At 46.2% G+C, this 26,640-nt stretch overlaps 1 protein-coding gene across 3 annotated transcripts in view; it reads left to right on the top strand.

Moving 5' to 3' along the window:
• The first annotated feature begins 1,631 nt into the window (after window positions 1–1,631).
• The window catches only part of LOC119778734 (SH3 domain-binding protein 4), a 45,519-nt gene continuing 20,510 nt past the window's right edge, over window positions 1,632–26,640 (top strand). For 2 of the 3 annotated variants that reach the window (XR_005280117.1, XM_038278091.1), the window contains exons 1-3: window positions 12,696–12,819; window positions 21,844–22,019; window positions 22,642–24,980. Coding sequence is in view for 2 of the 3 variants with exons in the window: in XM_038278091.1 (XP_038134019.1) it covers window positions 12,716–12,819; window positions 21,844–22,019; window positions 22,642–24,980 (2,619 nt within the window). In the remaining variant the exon portion in view is untranslated. Of the gene's footprint in view, window positions 1,779–12,695; window positions 12,820–21,843; window positions 22,020–22,641; window positions 24,981–26,640 lie in introns of those variants that run through there. The other variant, XM_038278092.1, reaches the window with a different exon arrangement.

Raw genomic sequence — 26,640 nt, 5'->3', positions numbered from 1 at the left:
GGTTTAGACTGCTTTGATCCAGTCTACATCTAAGCCTTCAACTTGGATGTTAGATCCAGTTCCAACCAGGTTATTTAAGGAGGTATTCCCTTTGATCTCCTCCTCCATTTTAGATGTGATTAATCTATCTCTGTTACAGGGATATGTACCTAAAGCTTTTAAGTTTGCTGGAATTAAACCTCTGCTTTTAAGGCTAGGCTTAAAACTTTCCTTTTTGATAAAGCTTCTAGTTAGAGTGGCTCAGGTTATCCTGAGCTATCTCTATAGTTCTGCTGCTATAGGCTTAGACTGCTGGAGGACATAGGGACCCCTTTTTCATCATTCTGCTTCATTCTATCTCTATTCTCCCACTCTGCAGAATCTGTTAGTTCAATCTCTAACGTTCTGCTCTCTCTGCTTTTTCTCATAGTAGCTTCATCTGGTCTGTTCCTGTTTGGCTGTGACTCCATCCTGGAGAGAAATATCAGCTGTGCTGCTGTCATCAATACCTTTGTTTCTAGATGTTGGAGCTTGGCCTGTTTTCCAGTGTAGTCCTGTTTCTCTGACTGTGACTAACTGGATGTGCTCTCTTCATCCTCTGACATGGGAGCTGGCTCGGAGCTCGTCTGCCTGGCTGTGTGTTTCCTGGACGGGGCCGCCTGTGGAGCTGGTTGACAGTTGCCTTTTGTATCTATGCTTCTTTTTCTATGTCTGCTTCTGTCTCCTTGAACCCCAGTGGGCCTCAGCAGATGGCCGCTCACACTGAGCCTGGTTCTGCTGGAGGTTTCTTCCTGTTCAAAGGGAGTTTTTCCTCTCCACTGTCACTACAAGCATGCTTAGTGTGAGGGATTGCTGCAGAGTCAATGAGTCAATGCAATCAGCTGGTTTTCCTTAGATAGAAAACTTTGAATCAATCTGACTGGATGATCTGGTGAACTGGAAAGTGACCTGAGATGACATGATGTGAATTGGAGCTATAGAAATAAACTGAATAGAATATGTTTGTAGATCACAGCTCTTTTCTCTCGGTACCATACAGAACAAATGGACGATCCTTTATTTACACAGTATGTTTCTTTTAATCACATGAACATTTTTTAAACTTCCAGGCAGAGCCCAGATTATAATCTGGAGGAGAATTTGGAGCCAAAATGTAGATTATTGCCTTAAAACCTCAAAGATGTGGAGTTCATCAACAAAGAACCAGAAACCTGCTTTTATTATATAAATTACTGATTGCTGCAGAGAAATCTTTATCATGCATCTTTGTAGAAGTTTGACAGCTAGATGTAAAAGCTGTTTTTAAAGATGTTTTTAACAATAACTGAATGAATTATAAAAGGTTTAATGTCAAATAAGTTTTTATCTTCTGCTTCTGATGGAGTTCAGCATGAGGAGCAGATATTAGATGATGGGAAACATCCCAGAATGACTAACTGGAGTTTTAGCAACAAACTGGATTAACTGGGAGCTTCACGACTTTTCTTCCAACTTGTGGAGCTGCAGGCGGTGATAGGCTGAGAGACAGCCCAGGCTCCTCCCTGTCCCGCCCGCTGACATCAGGCGGAGCCCCGGGTGGAGGAGCAGCTCACACACTCCTCCTCCCCTCCTCCTCCTCCTCTCTCTCTCTCTCTCTCTCTCTCTCTCTCTCTCTCTCTCTCTCGCTCTCTCGCTCTCTCGCTCTCTCTCTCTCTCTCATCCAGCAGAAGCAGCAGATCAGTTCGACAGAAGCAGCTGCTCTGCTGCCACCGCTTTGTTTTTCTTCATGGGAAATAAAAACCGAAGCTCCTCTCAGGAAGGTAAGAGTTCTCCTCTTCCTCCTCTTCCTCCTCTCCCTCCTCTTCCTCCTCTTCCTCCTCTCCCTCCTCTTCCTCCTCTTCCTCCATGTTTTTCCACGCAGAGCAGATCTAGAGCGGCTCTAACTTTTCTCTTTTGAGAAACAGCAGCAGCAATCTGTGGATCCTTGTTCCTCCTCCCTGCACCTCCTCCTTGTTCCTCCTCCTTGTTCCTCCTCCCTGCTCCTCCTCCTTGTCTCTCCGTCGCTCTCAGACCAGAACCTTTAACTTCAGACTGTCCATCTGGACAGGGCGGTCTCTGTCAGCCAGTCTTCGGGCTGTGGACGGGAAACACCGGTTGCCATGGCATCCAGAGAAACACGGGATCCATTCAACGTCAGCTCCATCCTCCTCCTCATCATCATCATCCTCATTCTCGCTGTTTTCTGCAGCATCTGTGTCTGAATGATTGATGATCAATCATCGTTCAGCTCTAAAACTTTCTGCAGAACAAACCATCACTTCCGATCTGATGGTCTGTTTCTCTCCATGTGAATAAAAAAGGTTTTTATAATAATCAGGCTTTCCTGCTGTGAGGATGAGGAGGATATCGCTGCTTGTTAGAAATAAAACGGAAAATGAGCATAAAGTGATGAAGAAAAGCCGGATGTCGATGTTTAACATCATGGATGATGAACAGACTCCTGATAACCACTATTTTTCACACACTGTTTAATCAAAGCCTAAATTGATCCATCAGTCTGTTAATTGATCCTTCAGTCTGTTAATTGATCCATCAGTCTGTTAGTTGATCCTTCAGTCTGTTAATTGATCCTTCAGTCTGTTAATTGATCCATCAGTCTGTTAGTTGATCCTTCAGTCTGTTAATTGATCCTTCAGTGTGTTAATTGATCAATCAGTCTGTTAATTGATCCTTCAGTCTGTTAATTGATCCTTCAGTGTGTTAGTTGATCCACCAGTCTGTTAGTTGATCCTTCAGTCTGTTAGTTGATCCTTCAGTCTGTTAGTTGATCCTTCAGTCTGTTAATTGATCCTTCAGTCTGTTAGTTGATCCTTCAGTCTGTTAATTGATCCATCAGGCTGTTAATTGATCCATCAGTCTGTTAGTTGATCCGCCAGTCTGTTAATTGATCCTTCAGTCTGTTAATTGATCCATCAGTCTGTTAATTGATCCTTCAGTCTGTTAATTAATCCTTCAGTCTGTTAATTGATCCTTCAGTCTGTTAGTTGATCCGCCAGTCTGTTAATTGATCCTTCAGTCTGTTAATTGATCCATCAGTCTGTTAATTGATCCTTCAGTCTGTTAATTGATCCATCAGTCTGTTAATTGATCCTTCAGTCTGTTAGTTGATCCACCAGTCTATTAATTGATCCTTCAGTCTGTTAATTAATCCTTCAGTCTGTTAGTTGATCCACCAGTCTATTAATTGATCCTTCAGTCTATTAATTGATCCTTCAGTCTGTTAATTAATCCTTCAGTCTGTTAATTGATCCTTCAGTCTGTTAGTTGATCCGCCAGTCTGTTAATTGATCCATCAGTCTGTTAATTGATCCTTCAGTCTGTTAATTGATCCATCAGTCTGTTAATTGATCCTTCAGTCTGTTAGTTGATCCACCAGTCTATTAATTGATCCTTCAGTCTGTTAATTGATCCTTCAGTCTGTTAGTTGATCCTTCAGTCTGTTAATTGATCCTTCAGTCTGTTAATTGATCCATCAGTCTGTTAGTTGATCCTTCAGTCTGTTAATTGATCCTTCAGTGTGTTAATTGATCAATCAGTCTGTTAATTGATCCTTCAGTCTGTTAATTGATCCTTCAGTGTGTTAGTTGATCCACCAGTCTGTTAGTTGATCCTTCAGTCTGTTAGTTGATCCTTCAGTCTGTTAGTTGATCCTTCAGTCTGTTAATTGATCCTTCAGTCTGTTAGTTGATCCTTCAGTCTGTTAATTGATCCATCAGGCTGTTAATTGATCCATCAGTCTGTTAGTTGATCCGCCAGTCTGTTAATTGATCCTTCAGTCTGTTAATTGATCCATCAGTCTGTTAATTGATCCTTCAGTCTGTTAATTAATCCTTCAGTCTGTTAATTGATCCTTCAGTCTGTTAGTTGATCCGCCAGTCTGTTAATTGATCCTTCAGTCTGTTAATTGATCCATCAGTCTGTTAATTGATCCTTCAGTCTGTTAATTGATCCATCAGTCTGTTAATTGATCCTTCAGTCTGTTAGTTGATCCACCAGTCTATTAATTGATCCTTCAGTCTGTTAATTAATCCTTCAGTCTGTTAGTTGATCCACCAGTCTATTAATTGATCCTTCAGTCTATTAATTGATCCTTCAGTCTGTTAATTAATCCTTCAGTCTGTTAATTGATCCTTCAGTCTGTTAGTTGATCCGCCAGTCTGTTAATTGATCCATCAGTCTGTTAATTGATCCTTCAGTCTGTTAATTGATCCATCAGTCTGTTAATTGATCCTTCAGTCTGTTAGTTGATCCACCAGTCTATTAATTGATCCTTCAGTCTGTTAATTGATCCTTCAGTCTTTTAATTGATCCATCAGTCTATTAATTGATCCACAAGTCTGTTAGTTGATCCGCCAGTCTATTTATTGATCCACAAGTCTGTTAGTTAATCTGCCAGTCTGTTAATTGATCCTTCAGTCTGTTAATTGATCCTTCAGTCTGTTAATTGATCCATCAGTCTGTTAATTGATCCTTCAGTCTATTAATTGATCCACAAGTCTGTTAGTTGATCCGCCAGTCTGTTAATTGATCCTTCAGTCTGTTAATTGATCCACCAGTCTATTAATTGATCCTTCAGTCTGTTAATTGATCCTTCAGTCTTTTAATTGATCCACAAGTCTGTTAGTTGATCCGACAGTCTGTTAATTGATCCTTCAGTCTGTTAATTGATCCTTCAGTCTGTTAATTGATCCATCAGTCTGTTAATTGATCCTTCAGTCTGTTAATTGATCCTTCAGTCTGTTAATTGATCCATCAGTCTGTTAGTTGATCCGACAGTCTGTTAATTGATCCTTCAGTCTGTTAATTGATCCTTCAGTCTGTTAATTGATCCTTCAGTCTGTTAATTGATCCTTCAGTCTGTTAATTGATCCATCAGTCTGTTAATTGATCCTTCAGTCTATTAATTGATCCACAAGTCTGTTAGTTGATCCGCAAGTCTGTTAATTGATCCTTCAGTCTGTTAATTGATCCTTCAGTCTATTAATTGATCCACAAGTCTGTTAGTTGATCCGCCAGTCTGTTAATTGATCCTTCAGTCTGTTAATTGATCCTTCAGTCTGTTAATTGATCCATCAGTCTGTTAATTGATCCTTCAGTCTATTAATTGATCCACAAGTCTGTTAGTTGATCCGCCAGTCTGTTAATTGATCCTTCAGTCTTTTAATTGATCCGCCAGTCTGTTAATTGATTCTTCAGTCTGTTAGTTGATCCGCCAGTCTGTTAATTGATCTTTCAGTCTGTTAATTGATCCTTCAGTCTGTTAATTGATCCTTCAGTCTTTTAATTGATCCTTCAGTCTGTTAATTGATCCTTCAGTCTGTTAGTTGATCCTTCAGTCTGTTAATTGATCCTTCAGTCTGTTAGTTCATCCTTCAGTCTGTTAATTGATCCTTCAGTCTGTCAGTTCATCCTTCAGTCTGTTAATTGATCCTTCAGTCTGTTAATTGATCCTTCAGTCTATTAATTGATCCTTCAGTCTGTTAATTGATCCTTCAGTCTATTAATTGATCCATCAGTCTGTTAATTGATTCTTCAGTCTATTAATTGATCCTTCAGTCTGTTAATTTATCCTTCAGTCTGTTAATTGATCCATCAGTCTCTAAATTCACCTACCAGTCTGTTAATTGATCCACCAGTCTGTTAGTTAATCTGTCAGTCTGTTAATTGATCCCCCAGTCTGTTAATTGATCCATCAGTCTGTTAATTGATCCACTAGTCTGTTAATTGATCCATCAGTCTGTTAATTGATCCATCAGTCTGTTAATTGATCCATCAGTCTGTTAGTTGATCCATCAGTCTGTTAGTTGATCCACCAGTCTGTTAGTTAATCCTTCAGTCTGTTAGTTGATCCATCAGTCTGTTAATTAATCCACCAGTCTGTTAGTTGATCCATCAGTCTGTTAATTGACCATCAGTCTGTTAGTTGATCCACCAGTCTGTTAGTTAATCTGCCAGTCTGTTAATTGATCCATCAGTCTGTTAGTTGATCCACCAGTCTGTTAGTTGATCCACCAGTCTCTTAGTTAATCTGCCAGTCTGTTAATTGACCATCAGTCTGTTCATTGATCCACCAGTCTGTTAATTGATCCATCAGTCTGTTAATTGATCCATCAGTCTGTTAGTTGATCCACGAGTCTGTTAGTTAATCTGCCAGTCTGTTAATTGATCCATCAGTCTGTTAGTTGATCCACCAGTCTGTTAATTGATCCATCAGTCTGTTAGTTGATCCACCAGTCTGTTAGTTAATCTGTCAGTCTGTTAATTGATCCATCAGTCTGTTAGTTGATCCACCAGTCTGTTAATTGATCCACCAGTCTGTTAAATGATCCTTCAGTCTGTTAATTGATCCATCAGTCTGTTAGTTGATCCATCAGTCTGTTAGTTGATCCATCAGTCTGTTAGTTGATCCACCAGTCTGTTAATTGATCCACCAGTCTGTTAATTGATCCACCAGTCTGTTAAATGATCCTTCAGTCTGTTAGTTGATCCGTCAGTCTGTTAATTGATCCATCAGTCTGTTAGTTGATCCACCAGTCTGTTAATTGATCCACCAGTCTGTTAATTGATCCACCAGTCTGTTAAATGATCCTTCAGTCTGTTAGTTAATCTGCCAGTCTGTTAATTGATCCATCAGTCTGTTAATTGATCCATCAGTCTGTTAGTTGATCCACCAGTCTCTTAGTTAATCTGCCAGTCTGTTAATTGACCATCAGTCTGTTCATTGATCCACCAGTCTGTTAATTGATCCATCAGTCTGTTAATTGATCCTTCAGTCTGTTAGTTGATCCACCAGTCTGTTAGTTAATCTGCCAGTCTGTTAATTGATCCATCATGCTGTTAGTTGATCCACCAGTCTGTTAATTGATCCATCAGTCTGTTAGTTGATCCACCAGTCTGTTAGTTAATCTGTCAGTCTGTTAATTGATCCATCAGTCTGTTAGTTGATCCACCAGTCTGTTAATTGATCCACCAGTCTTTTAAATGATCCTTCAGTCTGTTAATTGATCCATCAGTCTGTTAGTTGATCCATCAGTCTGTTAGTTGATCCACCAGTCTGTTAAATGATCCATCAGTCTGTTAGTTGATCCATCAGTCTGTTAGTTGATCCATCAGTCTGTTAGTTGATCCACCAGTCTGTTAGTTAATCTGCCAGTCTGTTAATTGATCCACCAGTCTGTTGATTGATCCATCAGTCTGTTAGTTGATCCATCAGTCTGTTAGTTGATCCACCAGTCTGTTAGTTAATCTGCCAGTCTGTTAATTGATCCATCAGTCTGTTAGTTGATCCACCAGTCTGTTAGTTGATCCACCAGTCTGTTAATTGATCCACCAGTCTGTTAAATGATCCTTCAGTCTGTTAATTGATCCACCAGTCTGTTAGTTAATCTGTCAGTCTGTTAATTGATCCACCAGTCTGTTAGTTGATCCATCAGTCTGTTAATTGATCCATCAGTCTGTTAATTGATCCATCAGTCTGTTAATTGATCCATTCATTTCAGCTTTGCTAATAATCCTGAAGGTTGATTGGATGATCATTCAGTCTGCAGAAGGTGTGAATTGTACATTATTGATGTGTCTCCATGTTTTAACTCTTCATCATCATTTCCGTTGATAGTTTTTAGAGACGGATGCTGATGTCAACAAACAATATGGCGTCACCCAGAGATTTGGTGGTCAGGTCTGACCTTAATGATCAATCAGGACGGATTGTTGACCTTCATCTATTCTTACAGCCGGATTTATTATTCATTTTCATTATCTAGTATTGATTGATTTTAGCAGAAGGTCCATCCATCCATCCATCCATCCAACCATCGATCATCCATCCATCCATCGATCATTCATCCATCCATCATCCATCCATCATCCATCCATCCATCCATCCATCCATCCATCCATCCATCCACCCAACCATCGATCATCCATCCATCCATCGATCATTCATCCATCCATCATCCATCCATCATCCATCCATCCATCCATCCATCCATCATCCATCCATTCATCATCTCTCATCCATCCATCATCCATCCATCCATCATCCATCCATCCATCCATCCATCCATCCATCCATCCATCCATCCATCCATCCATCCATCCATCCATCATCCATCCATCCATCATCCATCATCTCTCATCCATCCATCATCCATCCATCCATCATCCATCCATCATCCATCCATCCATCATCCATCCATCCATCATCCATCCATCCATCATCCATCATCTCTCATCCATCCATCATCCATCCATCCATCCATCCATCCATCATCCATCATCTCTCATCCATCCATCATCCATCCATCCATCATCCATCCATCCATCCATCATCCATCCATCCATCATCCATCATCTCTCATCCATCCATCCATCCATCCATCCATCCATCCATCCATCATCCATCCATCCATCCATCATCCATCATCTCTCATCCATCCATCATCCATCCATCCATCATCCATCCATCCATCCATCCATCATCCATCCATCCATCCATCCATCCATCATCCATCCATCCATCCATCATCCATGCATCCATCCATCATCCATCATCTCTCATCCATCCATCATCCAACCATCCATCATCTCTCATCCATCCATCATCCATCCATCCATCATCCATCCATCCATCCATCATCCATCCATCCATCATCCATCATCTCTCATCCATCCATCATCCATCCATCCATCATCCATCCATCCATCCATCATCCATCCATCCATCATCCATCATCTCTCATCCATCCATCCATCATCCATCCATCCATCCATCCATCCATCATCCATCCATCCATCCATCATCCATCATCTCTCATCCATCCATCATCCATCCATCCATCATCCATCCATCCATCATCCATCCATCCATCCATCATCCATGCATCCATCCATCATCCATCATCTCTCATCCATCCATCATCCAACCATCCATCATCTCTCATCCATCCATCATCCATCCATCCATCCATCCTCACCCTATCTCTAAGGGAGATCCCAGACACACTACAGTGAAAACTAATTTCAGCCACAGCTGTGACTAGCAGCCTCAACAATAGAGGAACAGAACATGGTCCACTCAGACTCAATGTCCCCCACCTCCATCAGAATGTGTTCAAAGCTCAGCCAGAGATGGGAGTTAAAGCTCCTTCCCACGGGGGACTCTGCCAGACGTTCCCAGCAGACCTTCACAATACAATTGGGCCTACCAGGTCTGACCGGCGTCCTCCCCCACCATCGGAGCCAACTCACCACCAGGTAGTGGTCGGTGGAAAGCTCCGCCCCTATCTTCACCCGAGTGTCCTGACATGCAGGTCAGATGAAACAACAACAAAGTTGATCATTGAACTACGGCCTAGGGTGTCCTGGTGCCAAGAGCACATATGACCACCCTTATGCTTGAACATGGTGTTCGTTATGGACAATCCATGAAGAGGACAGAAGTCCAACAACAGAACACCACTCAAGTTCAGGTCAGGTGGGCCATTCCTTCCAACCACGCATCCCCAGGTAATTTGTAATTTTATTTTATTAAGGTCTCACTGTCATTGCCCACATGAGCGAAGTCCCCCAGAAGAACAAGGGAGTCCCCAGGACTCCATGTTTCTATGGATGCTAAAGCGCTGATTCATGCTAACCAATGGCGAAGGTTTGTTTCCAGCTTTGATAGGGACACTATTGGTCTTTAGTTTCATTGGTCTGATGTGGCTGGTCTGATGACAGCGGTCTGATGACAGCGGTGTGATGACAGCGGTCTGATGACAGCGGTGTGATGACAGCGGTCTGATGACAGCGGTGTGATGACAGCGGTGTGATGACAGCGGTCTGATGACAGCGGTGTGATGACAGCGGTCTGATGACAGCGGTGTGATGACAGCGGTCTGATGACAGCGGTGTGATGACAGCGGTCTGATGACAGCGGTGTGATGACAGCGGTTTGATGACATCGGTGTGATGACAGCGGTCTGATGACAGCGGTGTGATGTAATTGGTTCTTTGCTGAAATATGGCTGGTCTTTTTGTTTAATGCTTGACGTGAGCATCAGGGCGCATTTGGTTTACAGAGTAAAGAAGCATTTATTGCTACATTTAAACAAATTTATTAGCTCTACACTCACTAGATGCTGTTTATCAAAGGTTGGAGCATCAGCAGCTCTGATGAATGTGGAATTTGGACTTTTTTCCTCTTTGGAAAGGTTTGCATTTGAACTTACCAGCGACTTAGACAGAAGGTAAATATGTTCTTATTTAACTAAATATCAGGTCTAAATATGTCCGTTATATTTACTCTTATTACTCTTCTTTACAGAACTGCAACCAGCAGCTTTCTACTGTTTTAGCTTAGATAATATCTTGTTTTTTTAATTGAAATTAGTTTCCTAGCTTAATATTAATTGTAGTAACTGTGCTATTCTAGTAGGACCAACTTTTTTTTTCACACTCCAAGCATGCACACATACGCACTAGAAAACAGCCAATCAGGAAGAGAGAAGGCAGAACAACCAATGAGAGTGAAGTTAATGTGCTCAGTCACCGAGTATAAGGCTCAGGAAAGAGTGGGCAGGAACTCGGATGGAGCAGCTGCAGCAGCAGCAGCTACCAGGAAGAGGAACTAGCAGGAAGAGGAGCTACCAGCAGAGGAGCTACCAGGAAGAGGAGCTACAAGCAGAGGAGCTACAAGCAGAGGAGCTACCAGAAAGAGGAGCTACAAGCAGAGGAGCTACCAGGAAGAGGAACTAGCAGGAAGAGGAGCTACCAGGAAGAGGAGCTACCAGGAAGAGGAGCTACCAGGAAGGGGAGCTACAAGCAGAGGAGCTACCAGGAAGAGGAACTAGCAGGAAGAGGAGCTACCAGGAAGAGGAGCTACCAGGAAGAGGAGCTACCAGGAAGAGGAGCTACAAGCAGAGGAGCTACAAGCAGAGGAGCTACCAGAAAGAGGAGCTACAAGCAGAGGAGCTACCAGGAAGAGGAACTAGCAGGAAGAGGAGCTACCAGGAAGAGGAGCTACCAGGAAGAGGAGCTACCAGGAAGGGGAGCTACAAGCAGAGGAGCTACCAGGAAGAGGAACTACCAGGAAGAGGAGCTACCAGGAAGAGGAGCTACCAGGAAGAGGAGCTACAAGCAGAGGAGCTACCAGGAAGAGGAACTAGCAGGAAGAGGAGCTACCAGGAAGAGGAGCTACCAGGAAGAGGAGCTACCAGGAAGGGGAGCTACAAGCAGAGGAGCTACAAGCAGAGGAGCTACCAGGAAGAGGAACTAGCAGGAAGAGGAGCTACCAGGAAGAGGAGCTACCAGGAAGAGGAGCTACCAGGAAGGGGAGCTACCAGGCAGAGGAGCTAGCAGGAAGAGGAGCTACCAGGAAGAGGAGCTACCAGGAAGAAGAGCTACCAGGCAGAGGAGCTACAAGCAGACGAGCTAGCAGGAAGAGGAGGTACCAGGCAGAGGAGCTACCAGGAAGAGGAGCTAGCAGGAAGAGGAGCTACCAGGAAGAGGAGCTAGCAGGAAGAGGAGCTATCCGTAAAGAGGAGCTACCGGGAAGAGGAGCTACCAGGCAGAGGAGCTACCAGGCAGAGGAGCTACAAGCAAGGAGCTAGCAGGAAGAGGAGCTACCAGGCAGAGGAGCTACCAGGAAGAGGAGCTAGCAGGAAGAGGAGCTATCCGTAAAGAGGAGCTACAAGCAGAGGAGCTACCAGGAAGAGGAGCTAGCAGGAAGAGGAGCTATCCGTAAAGAGTAGCTACCAGGCAGAGGAGCTAGCAGGAAGAGGAGCTATCCGTAAAGAGTAGCTACCAGGAAGAGGAGCTAGCAGGAATAGGAGCTATCCGTAAAGAGCAGCTACCCGGAAGAGGAGCTAGCAGGAAGAGGAGCTATCCGTAAAGAGTAGCTACCAGGCAGAGGAGCTAGCAGGAAGAGGAGCTACCAAGAAGAGGAGCTAGCAGGAAGAGGAGCTATCCGTAAAGAGTAGCTACCAGGCAGAGGAGCTAGCAGGAAGAGGAGCTACCAAGAAGAGGAGCTAGCAGGAAGAGGAGCTATCCGTAAAGAGTAGCTACCAGGCAGAGGAGCTAGCAGGAAGAGGAGCTACCAGGAAGAGGAGCTAGCAGGCAGAGGAGCTAGCAGGAAGAGGAGCTACCAGGAAGAGGAGCTAGCAGGCAGAGGAGCTAGCAGGAAGAGGAGCTACCAGGAAGAGGAGCTAGCAGGAAGAGGAGCTAGCAGGAAGAGGAGCTAGCAGGAAGAGGAGCTACCAGGCAGAGTTATTTGGATCCATGTTCAGTCTCTGTCTGTCAGACCTAAAGCCAGTAACACAGTAGACCTGCGGTTCTGATCAGGTCTGAACAGACCTGGGTTCTAAGCTTTTTCTGGTCCTTCTCTTCGTGGACTGGACCCGTGGTTCTGTGGTTCCTGGGGTTCTGAAGAGATATTTTCCTTTCTGTGGACAGTATGATTCCTCATTGTTCCTCATCGTTCCTCTGTTGTTCTCTGGATGCTTGAAGCAAAGTTCAAAGCAGCTGAAGATGAGGAAGTAGAACCGAGCCAAATAGACGTGTGATTTCAGACGGAGTGGCCCCTCCTTGTATCGCTGAGGCGACGGGTTCCAGCTCATTACTGGGCCGCTGTCAGCATCAGGCCTCCGTCACCAGTCAGTTTTATCCTCTGCTCTCTCCTCATGTTCTGCTGGAAACCTGCAGACCTCAGGCGGCCCTCATGGAGCTGGCCTCCCTCGGTCAGCTGGATGCAGAGGAGGTTTCCACAGCTGCACTGGGAGCTCTGGGAGGAATCTGGTTTTACTGTGTTGGGATCTTCTCCAGGTGGGATCAAGCTTCAGCTGTGGGTTAATGCTGCACTCAGAGCTTTGTTCTGGTCTCTCTGGTGTGTTTGGGAGGTTGTTCTTGTTTTTCCTCTTTGTAATCATGATGATGTAGACCAGCTGAAAACAGTGAGTTCTAGTTCTAATCTCTAACCTCCTCTTCGATGTGATTCCATTTCAGGGTTTGATATCCTTAAGATCTCAGAGGATTTGCATTCCTCACATTCCTGCTCTGTGTTTTCACTGCCAGTTTCAGCTGCCTGTGTTTATATTGCAGAGACAAATGTGAAGCAAAGGCTGCAGCTAAAAGCTAAAAGAAGGGCTTAACTTTTAAAATGCTGCAGCTGAAGGTTTTAATTTTTGTTGGTTTGATGCCAGAGACTCGTTGTCAGGTTGTTTTTCAGTTTATCTTAGCTCCAACTGAGATAGATCCATGGTCGATTTTAGTTGGACTATGAAGCGAATCAGCAACAATTTCATGGGTCTGACAGGAAGAGAGACGCGTTACAAAGTAAAACACATCCGCTTTGAGGGAAAATACAACATAAAATCTGTTAATCACAGAAGAAACATTAATGTCTGCAGTCACACAGCGAGTATAAAGCAGGCGGGACAGACTGGAGCATAAACAACCAATAAAGCATAAATAAATAAAACAAGACAATTAAAATCCAGTCTGTTCTGGTTTGAGATGCTGTGCAGCAGGCTGGTCATGAAGTTGGGCTTTGCTTTAAAATTTGGGATGTTTTTTTTCCAATATCTTTCCATTATCTGGTCTGTTCCTGTTTGGCTGTGACTCCATCCTGGAGAGAAATATCAGCTGTGCTGCTGCCATCAACACCTTTGTTTCTAGATGTTGGAGCTTGGCCTGTTTTCCAGTGTAGTCCTGTTTCTCTGACTGTGACTAACTGGATGTGCTCTCTTCATCCTCTGACATGGGAGCTGGCTCGGAGCTCGTCTGCCTGGCTGTGTGTTTCCTGGACGGGGCCGCCTGTGGAGCTGGTTGACAGTTGCCTTTTGTATCTATGCTTCTTTTTCTATGTCTGCTTCTGTCTCCTTGAACCCCAGTGGGCCTCAGCAGATGGCCGCTCACACTGAGCCTGGTTCTGCTGGAGGTTTCTTCCTGTTCAAAGGGAGTTTTTCCTCTCCACTGTCGCTACAAGCATGCTTAGTGTGAGGGATTGCTGAAGAGTCAATGAGTCGATGCAATCAGCTGGTTTTCCTTAGATAGAAAACTTTGAATCAATCTGACTGGATGATCTGGTTGAATTGGATCTATAAAGTGACCTGAGATGAGATGTGAATTAGAGCTATAGAAATTAATTTAATGGAATAATCTGTTCAAATTTCAATTCAATTAAATTCAATTTCTTTTTATAGTGCCAATTCACAACACACGTCATCTCAAGGCACTTTACAGTTCAACCAGATCATACAGTCAAATTGATACAAAGTTTTCTGTCTAAGGAAAACCAGTTGATTGCATTGACTCATTGACTCAAATACAACCCCCCACACTAAGCATGCTTGTAGCGACAGTGGAGAGGAAAAACTCCCTTTTAACAGGAAGAAACCTCCAGCAGAACCAGGCTCAGTGTGAGCGGCCATCTGCCGAGGCCCACTGGGGTTCAAGGAGACAGAAGCAGAGATACAAAAAGCAGCTGTAAAAGGCGGCCCCGTCCAGGAAACACACAGCCAGGCAGACGAGCTCTGAGCCAGCTCCCATTCCAGAGGACGAAGAGAGCACATCCACTCAGTCACGGTCAGAGAAACAGGACTACACTGGAAAACAGGCCGATCTCCAACATCTTCAACATCTTCGATCTTCTCATCAGGAAGCCGCAAGTTTCCAGTTTATAACAAATTTCCAGGCTGTTTTTACTGGAGTTATTAAATGACCAGTCTACCGTAGAAGATCTACTAAGTCTACCTTACTAGATCTATCTGATGCCTTCGTTGTGTTTTAATAGTCCTGAGCTCTGAGGCCTCGTCAGAAACTTTCCTTTGTTATGCAATCTGTTCATTAAGCTGATTTCAGCCCCGTAGACATGGAAGCTTCCTGCTGCCATGGCAACCGGTCATTGGTTATTAAAGACGTTGCAGAAATAAGAGGGAGTGAAGGAGAAGCAGAGGATCCCTGGATACAGAAATGTATTTGTTGATTTATGGATTTTTTAAAGGATCACTACGGTAGATAGGAACAAACTACTAATAGATAATAAATAACTTCAAATGGAAATATCTTTATCGTCTCGCCATGGAGAAATCCCCCCTCTACATTTAACCCCTCCCCTTGGGGAGCAGGGGGCTGCCATTGTGCGGCACCCGGGGAGCAGTGTGTGGGGGTCTTGCTAGTTCATCATCAGTGAACTATTGATCTATTGAGTTTTTCAATAGATCCTGGGCTATCCAAGCGTGTGGATGGCCCCGGGTTTGAGGATGGGCCCCGGGTTTGAGGATGGCCCCCGGGTGTGAGGATGGCCCCCGGGTGTGAGGATAGCCCCCGGGTGTGAGGATGGCCCTGGGTGTGAGGATGGCCCTGGGTGTGAGGATAGCCCCCGGGTGTGAGGATGGCCCCCGGGTGTGAGGATGGCCCTGGGTGTGAGGATGGCCCTGGGTGTGAGGATGGCCCTGGGTGTGAGGATGGGCCCCGGGTGTGAGGATGGGCCCCGGGTTTGAGGATGGGCCCCAGGTGTGAGGATGGCCCCCGGGTGTGAGGATGGCCCCCGGGTGTGAGGATGGCCCCGGGTTTGAGGATGGGCCCCGGGTGTGAGGATAGCCCCCGGGTGTGAGGATGGCCCCCGGGTGTGAGGATGGCCCTGGGTGTGAGGATGGCCCTGGGTGTGAGGATGGGCCCCGGGTTTGAGGATGGGCCCCAGGTGTGAGGATGGCCCCCGGGTGTGAGGATGGCCCTGGGTGTGAGGATGGGCCCCGGGTGTGAGGATGGCCCTGGGTGTGAGGATGGCCCTGGGTGTGAGGATGGGCCCCGGGTGTGAGGATGGGCCCCGGGTTTGAGGATGGGCCCCAGGTGTGAGGATGGCCCCCGGGTGTGAGGATGGCCCCCGGGTGTGAGGATGGCCCCGGGTTTGAGGATGGCCCCGGGTTTGAGGATGGGCCCCGGGTGTGAGGATAGCCCCCGGGTGTGAGGATGGCCCCCGGGTGTGAGGATAGCCCCCGGGTGTGAGGATGGCCCTGGGTGTGAGGATGGGCCCCGGGTGTGAGGATGGGCCCCGGGTGTGAGGATGGGCCCCGGGTTTGAGGATGGGCCCCAGGTGTGAGGATGGCCCCCGGGTGTGAGGATGGCCCCCGGGTGTGAGGATGGCCCCCGGGTGTGAGGATGGCCCCGGGTGTGAGGATGGGCCCCGGGTGTGAGGATGGGCCCCGGGTGTGAGGATAGCCCCCGGGTGTGAGGATAGCCCCCGGGTGTGAGGATGGGCCCCGGGTGTGAGGATAGCCCCCGGGTGTGAGGATGGCCCCCGGGTGTGAGGATTGGCCCCGGGTGTGAGGATGGCCCCGGGTGTGAGGATGGCCCCCGGGTGTGAGGATGGGCCCCGGGTTTGAGGATGGGCTCCGGGTGTGAGGATAGCCCCCGGGTGTGAGGATTGGCCCCGGGTGTGAGGATAGCCCCCGGGTGTGAGGATGGCCCCGGGTGTTAGGATGGCCCCGGGTGTTAGGATGGCCCCGGGTTTGAGGATGGGCCCCGGGTGTGAGGATGGCCCCCGGGTGTGAGGATTGGCCCCGGGTGTGAGGATTGGCCCCGGGTGTGAGGATGGCCCCGGGTGTGAGGATGGCCCCGGGTGTGAGGATGGCCCCGGGTGTGAGGATAGCCCCGGGTGTGAGGATAGCCCCCGGGTGTGAGGATGGCCCCGGGTGTGAGGATTGGCCCCGGGTGTGAGGATGGCCCCGGGTGTGAGGATGGCCCCCGGGTGTGAGGATGGCCCCCGGGTGTGAGGATGGCCCCCGGGTGTGAGGATGGCCCCGGGTGTGAGGATGGCCCCGGGTGTGAGGATGGCCCCCGGGTGTGAGGATGGCCCCCGGGTGTGAGGATGGCCCCGGGTGTGAGGATGGCCCCCGGGTGTGAGGATGGCCCCCGGGTGTGAGGATGGCCCCCGGGTGTGAGGATGGCCCCCGGGTGTGAGGATGGCCCCGGGTGTGAGGATGGCCCCATGCGTGCGGCGTGTTGACTCAGCGACTGACGGCCTGTGTCTGACAGGATCAAGCAGCTCCTGGATCGGACTAAAAGCACGTCGGACCAAAATAAATTATAAATCTACTTTGTTGGGTTAGTTAACGACCAGAAGGAGTTTTTATAGATCTCTGTTTTCTCTTCTGTTGATGAAGTTGCTCAGTTTGACTGAGAAAGCCTCATGTTAGAGGAGGAGCTTTAAAAGAAATCAAGCAGGCAGGGAGGCTCAGCAGAGATCTCATCTTACAGGCATTTCCTCCTCAGCCGCTTCCTGTTTAGGAGCGGTGGTCTGGAAGCCCTGCAGAGGCCCAGCCTGCTCTAAGGACTGGAATGGGGCCATGGGGTGCTTATCAGGGTGCTTTGATTGCTGGGGGCTGGTTCATTGACCCTGTCTGTGACCTCGTGCATCAGGCTGTTTTACAGCTGAGGGTTCATCACTCTCATCATCTGCTGCAATCTTCTGCTCTGAGTCTGCAGCTGTGAGCATGGCGTTCAAGCAATGAGGAAAAGAAGCAGATAGATTTACTGAGCTGCACAACATGACGCTCATTTATAGACAAAGCTGGTAAAAAAAGGTTTGGATGAAGCTAATTATTTAGATGGTTTTTTTTGTTGTTGTTGTTGTTTAAATACCAACAGATGATAATGAAAATGAGATTAAATTAAACTAAACTATAAAGTATATTTTTAAAATGTAAGGAGGAGAAATTAGAAGATAAACAATAATAATTCATCCAGTAAAGTATAGATAGTCACCATTTCTACTGAAGGTAACCTAGTATCTGTTCTTTGTTCCTTGATGCCTTTGGGTGCTGATGCTGAATGCGGGAAGGATCTCCTGTAGAGGTCTGTCTGCAGCGGATCTATAGAAGCCTCTGACTGAAGAACCTCTGTTTGTGTCTAACAGTCTGATGAAGAGGATGCTCACTGCTGTCCATCATCATCTTCATCTCCAGAGGTTCTAGAGGAGTTCCTAGAACAGAGCCGACCTTCTTTATCAGCTGCTTGAGCTTCTTTCAGTCATTAGCTCTGATGATGAGGATGAGGATGACGATGATGATGATGGTGATGATGATGATGATGGTGATAATGATCATGATGGTGATGATGATGATGATGATGGTGATAGTGGTGATGATGATGATGGTGATGATGATGATGATGATAGTGGTGATGATGATGGTGATGATGATGATGATGGTGATAGTGGTGATGATGATGATGATGATGATGATGGTGATGATGATGATGATGATGGTGATAGTGGTGATGATGATGATGATGATGATGGTGATAGTGGTGATGATGATGATGATGATGGTGATAGTGGTGATGATGATGATGATGATGATGATGGTGGTGGTGATGATGGTGATGATGATGATGGTGATGATGGTGATGATGATGATGGTGATGGTGGTGGTGATGATGGTGATGATGATGATGATGGTGATGATGATGATGGTGATGATGGTGATGATGGTGATGATGATGATGGTGATGATGATGGTGATGATGATGATCGTGATGATGATGATGATGATGATGGTGGTGGTGGTGATGATGATGATGATGATGATGATGGTGGTGGTGGTGATGATGGTGATGATGATGATGATGATGATGGTGGTGGTGATGATGATGGTGATGATGATGGTGGTGGTGATGATGATGGTGATGATGATGATGGTGATAGTGGTAATGATGATGATGGTGATGATGATGATGGTGAAGGTGATGATGATGATGGTGATGATGATGATGATGATGGTGATGATGATAGTGATGATGACGGTGGTGATGATGGTGATGATGATGGTGATGATGATGATGATGATGGTGATGATGATAGTGATGATGACGGTGGTGATGATGGTGATGATGATGGTGATGATGATGATGATGATGATGACGGTGGTGATGATGGTGATGATGATGGTGATGATGATGATGATGGTGATGATGATAGTGGTGATGACGGTGGTGATGATGGTGATGATGATGGTGATGATGATGATGATGATGGTGATGATGATAGTGATGATGACGGTGGTGATGATGGTGATGATGATGATGGTGATGATGATAGTGATGATGACGGTGGTGATGATGGTGATGATGATGGTGATGATGATAGTGATGATGATGGTGATGATGATGATGATGATGGTGATGATGATAGTGATGATGACGGTGGTGATGATGGTGATGATGATGGTGATGATGATGATGATGATGATGACGGTGGTGATGATGGTGATGATGATGGTGATGATGATGATGATGATGATGGTGATGATGATAGTGATGATGACGGTGGTGATGATGGTGATGATGGTGATGATGATGATGATGATGATGATGATGGTGATGATGACGGTGGTGATGACGGTGGTGATGATGGTGATGATGATGATGATGATGGTGATGATGATAGTGATGATGACGGTGGTGATGATGGTGATGATGATGATGATGATGATGGTGATGATGATAGTGATGATGACGGTGGTGATGATGGTGGTGATGATGGTGATGATGGTGATGATGATGATGATGATGATGATGATGATGATGATGGTGATGATGACGGTGGTGATGACGGTGGTGATGATGGTGATGATGATGATGATGATGGTGATGATGATAGTGATGATGACGGTGGTGATGATGGTGATGATGATGGTGATGATGATGGTGATGATGATAGTGATGATGACGGTGGTGATGATGATGATGATGATGATGATAGTGATGATGACGGTGGTGATGATGATGATGATGATGGAGGCAGAGATCAGACTGATAGAAGATCCTCCGCCTCTGAAGGACCTCAGCTTCCTCTAGAAGTCCAGTCTGCTCTGTCCCTTCTTGCAGACGGCTTCAGGTGTGTATCCAGTCCAGGTTGTTGTCCAGGTGAACACCAAGGGATTCCTCCTCCTCTTCTTCTCCCAGGATGTTAACAGGATTCAACTTGTTCCTGTTTCTTCTGAAATCTCCAATCATCTCCTTGTTTTGTTGACCTTCAGGATCAGATGATTGTTTCCACTCCATGCCACAAAGCGCTTCACCAGCTCTCTGTCCTCAGCTTCTGCTCCATCTTTGATGCTCCCAATGACTGCAGAGACATCCCAGGTCTTCTGCAGAGGACAGGACTCTGTCTGGTCCTGGAGGTCAGAGGTGAACAGAGGAAAGAGGAAAGGCTGGTTAAAGAACACATCGTGGAGAAGACCAAGGAGATCATGGTGGACTTCAGGAAGAACCGTCCTAACCACGCTCCACTGCTCATCAACAGCTCAGCTGTAGAGGTGGTCAGCAGCACCACATTCATCACAGACACCCTCACCTGGACTGGAAACACCACCTCACTGGTCCAAAGGGCCCAGAAGCGCTTGGACTTCTTGCGGAGGATGAGGAGAGCCAATCCCCCCCCCACCGCCCCCACCCACCTGCATCACATGACATCATATTTGCACTCGATGGCTGATTTTCAGATCCTTTTGAATAGAACTCTACTCAGTCTTCTACAGCATGTTGCACCATATTTCTCTGATCACTGCTAAATGGAAATGTCTGCAGCATCAACCTGGAATCTGATATGAGACTAGAAGCTCCCTTTGCTTTAATTGGAAACACCTGAACACCGTGCTGTGGTGTCATCTGGTCCAGAGGTCCACTATGACCAATCCACTAAGAAGTTTTCAGGTGGAAATTGTTTTGAGAGTTTATTTGTTTTTAGATGGATCCAAAGTTCTGAAGGATCATGTTTAAAAAGCTGCGGAGCGCTACGGAAGGCTATCAACACGACAACAAGGGAAAATAACGGACAGAGGAAGAGATGCGCAAGATGCAGAGCAGGGCTAACAGTGAAGATAAAGAGAAATCCTCACAGACCTTTGCTTCCATCAATCCTGCTCTCCAACCTTCGCTCGTTGGAAAAATGGATAATCTCAGACTGGAACTCTCATCAAGGAAGGAGATCAGTAACTGCTGCTCCATCATTCTGGCTGCATCCAGCAATACCGACGATGCTATTAGCCTGGAGGGGCTAACGCTATACCGCGCCGATAGAACAGAGAGCTCTGAGTGAATGGAAACTCCTCTGAGACTGTTGCCAGGCAATCTTCAGCATCTAGAGGGGAAGCTCTGCCCTCTACAGGTGAAAATGAGGAAAGCACTCTAAATGCTTCCCGCCAAATACTGAAACATTGCCAGCTGGCTCCTCCCGGCCCCCTCTGGCTCCCATGCCTTCTCCAGCTTCGTCTGTCGCTGCTAAACCTGCCGATGGCTCCACTGCTGCTTCAACCACGTCAGCCTGTTCAACCCAGGGGGGCTACCACCCTCACAGCATCGTCATCATCCTCCTCTTCCTCCCCTGAGCCAGGAGAAGCGAGCGCTGCAGGAGCTGGAGGCAGTATCAGCTCAACAACAACTGTTGGATGAAGCCTAGGGAACAGGCCCCTAATGCTCCAGCATCAGATCCTCTTCCTGCAGGGCAAACATCCCATCTGGATGCTAAGATCCTATTCAGATCCGTCTGACATCACTGCTGCCAAGCAAACATGAATGAAGCTCATTCCATGACTAGATATAGTGACTAAATATCACAATGTTTTTGTTTTTTTAATCACTGCTGCTTCTGAACGAAATGTCTTTTTGTTTCCTCTTGTGCATAAAAAATGACAAAATAAAGCTGTTTAAGTCTATGTTTACATTCTGAAAGTAAAGCAACGCTGGTTATGGGCCCGTTAACGCTGAGTTCACAGAAGGATGTTCCCTCAAAGCTCAGAGATGATTTGATTTTGTGACGCCATCCTACCAGCCTGCTCTGTCTTACAGGGAGCTGCTGACATCCAGGAAAAAGTCGTTGGAGCTGCAGTGCAGGGGGTCCATCATGGCCGCTCACAGGATCAGGACCGCCACCAACACCACCTCCCTGCCTCGCTGCAAATCAGAGGGCACCCTGATCGATCTCAGTGAGGGGGTCTCAGAGGCCAGTCTGACTGATGTCAAAGGTTAGCATTCACCACCTAGAAGCTGCTGCTTCATGGTGGACACTAAACCACAGAGCAGAACAGGTCATAGCATCAAACACGTGAAATCAAACAGTTCTGGTCTGAAAAGGTGATCTAGGTGATTAGTAATTCCTGGTAATATATGTCATAGTGCCACTAGAAGGTAATATATTTCTCTCAGGGCGGGGGGGTGTTGGATGTGGGAAGTCGGGGGGTAGGGGTTCCCTTATAGAGCTCAGTCCAGCCTTCAGAACTACATCCGGCTGAATGTCGGACCTTCTCTGAAGACCTCAGGGGTTTGTTAAAGAACCACCGGAGGCTTTGGGTTCAGTAATAAACCCAAATCCGCCGCTTTGACCATCATGTTCCATGAAACCAAAGATACGATAAGGACTTTCAGCTGTAGCTGTGCAAAGTATTCAGTCAAGGTGCTAAATGTCAGAACGGTCTCACCATGGACCTTGGCTTCTCTGCATTATCCCAAAATGCACTGAAATCTGTGACAAAGTATAATAGAAGAAGTTTTTGCTCTAAAATCTGTAGATTATTTTTTTTCTGAGTACTTTTACTCCAAGCAGCTTTAGAAAGATTACCAACAAATCTTCTCTGCTGTCTGTTTCAGTGCCTTCTCCGAGTGCCTTACGGTTGGATACAACCGCTTCCTTTGGCGCCGCCAGGGAAGTTGTCGCCATAAAGGACTACTGCCCGTCCAGCTTCACCACTCTGAAGTTCTCTAAAGGAGACCGGCTTTACGTGCTTGACTCGTCGGGGGGGGAGTGGTGGTATGCCCACAACAGCAGAGAGATGGGTTACATCCCAGCGGCATACGTTGAACCCATCAGCTACAGAGACTCGTCCTTTAGTGACAGTGGAATGATCGACACGCTGGGAGACTCTAACGAGGACGGGGCCAAAGAATTGGACTTGTTAGGAGAGTGGACAGGAGTGATTTTAAAACCAACCACTTTTCAAAATGGAAATCCTTTTGCTGTGACCAATTCCTCCACAAACCCTTTTCTAAACAGCCCGCTAGATCAGATTAGCAAACAGAATTCAGTTGACCTCCTTCTGTTTGATACGCTCACTTCCTCTGGTCCCACTTCCAACAGAAACCCTGGAGACAATGGTTTTAGTGGCAGTGCTTTCAATGTGAACCCTCTGAGTCCCTCTGGCCAAACCTTCCAAAGAGACAACCCTTTTTTTAGAAGTAAGCGTTCCTACAGCCTGTCTGAACTGTCCATCCTTCAGGCTCAGACCGACCCTCCTCAAGCTTCCAGCGGTTTCTTCGGAGGACTTAAAGCACCAGCACCAGAGCAGTTCCAGAGCAGGGAGGACTTCCGCACAGCTTGGCTCACCCATCGCAAGTTGGCTAGGTCCTGTCATGACCTGGATTCGCTGGGTCAGAACCCAGGATGGGGTCAAACTCAGCCAGTGGAGACCAACATTGTCTGTCGTTTGGATAGTTCAGGTGGTGCGGTGCAGCTTCCAGACACCAACATTAGCATCTTTGTACCTGAGGGCCATGTAGCACCAGGGGACACGCAGCAAATCTCCATCAAAGCTCTTCTGGACCCTCCACTGGAGCTCAACAGCGACCGCTGCACCACTGTCAGCCCAGTGGTGGAGATCAAACTCAGCAACATGGAGACCAAAACCACAATCACCCTGGAGATGAAAGTGTCAGTTGTTGTGAAAATGGAGAGCAGACAGACGACGGAAGTCTTATGTGTGAGAAGTGATTGTAAGGAGGGGCCATACACCCCTATCCCACAGGCATACATGTACGGGGACACGGTCCAAGTGGGCCTGGATAGCCTGGAGCCATGCATGTACGTCTGTGTTGTGGCCCAGGCCCAGTCGTTACTTCCTGAATCCACGGTTTGGGAGAATGTGGTCAAAAAGATGACATTAGGAGTTTATGGTCCAAAACACATCCACCCATCCTTCAAAACTGTGGTTGCCATGTTTGGCCATGAATGTGCTCCAAAGACCCTCCTGGTGAGCCAGGTGGGTAAACAGGCACAGGTTGCACCACCAGTTACTCTACAGCTTTGGGGAAAACATCAGTTTGTTTTGTCAAAACCTCAAGACCTCCATCTTGGTGTTTACTCAAACATGGCAAACTACGAAGTAAAGGCCAGCGAGCAGGCAACGGCGGTCCGGGGTTTCCAGATTAAATTAGGCAAAGTCAGCAGGCTGGTCTATATGATCTCCACACGCAACATTGACGAAGTTTCAGACTTCACCCTAAGAATCCAGGTCAAAGATGACCAAGAATGTATCTTGGCTCAGTTCTGTGTCCAAACACCAACACCGCCCCCTAAAGCAGGTCCAAAGGCATCAGCACAGCGGAGATTCCTCAAGAAGAAGGAGGTGGGGAAAATAGTTCTGTCTCCTCTTGCTGTTGCCACCAAATACCCCGTTTTTCAGGACAGGAAGATAAACAACCTGAAGTTTGGGAAGTTAATCAAGACAGTGATCAGGCAAAATAAAAACCAGTACTTGCTGGAGTACAAGAAAGGAGACTTTGTAGCTCTGCTGAGTGAGGAGAAGATCAAGCTGAAGGGCCAGTTGTGGACAAAGGAGTGGTACATTGGGTACTATCAGGGCAAAATGGGGCTGGTTCATGCTAAGAATGTTCTAGTGGTCGGCAAAGTAAAGCCCATTTACTTCAGTGGGCCTGACCTCACCACCTCCTCCTTACTGGAGCAAATTCTGAAGCCCTGCAAGTTCCTCACATACATCTATGCGTCAGTTAGAACAATCCTGATGGAGAACATCGGGAACTGGCGAGTGTTTGCCGACGCTCTTGGATACGTCAACCTACCGCTGACACATTTCTGCCGCACAGAGCCGGACAGCAAGCCAGAGAGGGTGGCTTCGGTCCTGGAGAGGCTAAAGGAAGACTGCAACAATGCAGAGAGCAAAGAGAGGAAGTCCTTCCAGAAAGAACTTCTGACTGTAAGTTTGGCAAAAGCCCAACATAAAACCCTTGGAATCAAAAGCTCTTGTTTTTAGCATTGCCTCTGGTCGGTCCAGTTCAGTAGCTACATGTCTGGTAGATTTCTCTTTTCTTTGCTTGGGTTTGTAATTCCCCCGCAGCTGTTTAAAGCCAGGAGCTCCAGGCTGGGGTCCAGCTCAGCTAATTCTGCTGGGAGAGCAGTCGATAACTGCTGTGTAGGCAGAGAGACCTAGCAGAACCTGAGCAGCTGGAAGACAGCAGAGCATAAAATGCTGATCTGATAAATCCTGTTGATCTTTATAGACCAACAAATCAGCCGTGATGAAGGAAGGCCAGAGGAAGCGCTGGAGAACACAGCCTGATGCTCTGGATTTCTAAAACCCAGTATAGGCGGCGATCTGCAGCCTTTGATGCATCCAGCTTTTAGCTTTTTAAACCAAACAGTTTTAGAAACCCTTTATTCTTGTTCTATAGCTAATTTTTTTCTCAGGTGGAGAGTTTTATTCCTCCTAAACATTAAAACCTGCTGTTTTATATTCACTCAGTTTAACCCTGTTTAAATTAATTTAATGATCTAAAATGTGGAAAATAAAAATGAGTAAATAAGTCAATAAAGAGGCTAATCTGTCCTGTTTTTAAGTAGTTCCTCCTTTAAAACATTTAAAGTGATGTTAAACTGTTTGTCGCATCGTTTCCTCGTCAGCATTTAATCCTCCTGACAGGTCAGATCCAGAGCTGAAGTCACACACAGCGAACAGGAAGGCTGTAATTTACCAAGGTTGTAAACACTAGTTAGACCCATTTATAGACGGGAGCGGTGGAGCTGAGGAGCACAGATAGAAATATAGAAATAGACTGTGAGGCTAAACATCTACAGAAGGCAGCAGCTGGACTGTTGGACCCCAGAAAGGCTCCTAGTTCCTTCTGATGAATATTCTTTACCAGTAAAGGTTCTGGTTTCATTTAGGGCTGCTTGATTCTAGAAAAAACATAAATGAAATGATAAAGTATAATATTTGAATTTAATTATTCAAGTATTGCTCAGCCATGTTTTCTTTTGTTTGCTGCAGCTGAACTGGTAAATAAACCAGTGAACTGCTGCATTTACTCACAGAAACTATCAAACATAAACATGCAGTGCAGCAATAAATATAATGCAACAGAGCATTAGACAGGAGTTGGAAATGGAAAACAGGGAATTATCCACCGTTAGTCTGAAGCTTTGATTTCCTTTGAAAAGGAACGACAGACTTCCTGATCTTTTCCTGTCTGATGGTGTAGAGCAGCGTTAGATCATCACGCTGCTGAAGGTCTGGTATCTGGGCAGCATCATTCTGTGGGCTAAAACAGTGAAGGTTCTAAAGAGAATATGAAGGATAAGCATTGAAGCTAAACCAGGGTTAGTCAGCGTGTTTCCATAGTAACGGAGGTGCAGCTGTCAGTCACCGCTCTTCACTTTGATGCCCTCATTATAACCAATCATGTTGTGCACCTCCTCCTTTGTTCTGGAAAAGGAAAACATAGGAGGGGTGTGAATACTATTAGGTACTGTATCTATAGCTGGTAGGTAAAACTAACCCATATGATGAAATCCATGAATCTGTAACGACTCAGTGGTCTCCATGATCAGGTCTGTCTGAATACAGGAAAGGAAGTAGG

The sequence above is a fragment of the Cyprinodon tularosa genome, unplaced genomic scaffold, assembly GCF_016077235.1.
Source record: "Cyprinodon tularosa strain WSP-4 unplaced genomic scaffold, ASM1607723v1 ctg1377, whole genome shotgun sequence".
Classification (NCBI taxonomy): Eukaryota; Metazoa; Chordata; class Actinopteri; order Cyprinodontiformes; family Cyprinodontidae; genus Cyprinodon; species Cyprinodon tularosa.
This window is presented reverse-complemented; position numbering and strand designations above follow the sequence as displayed.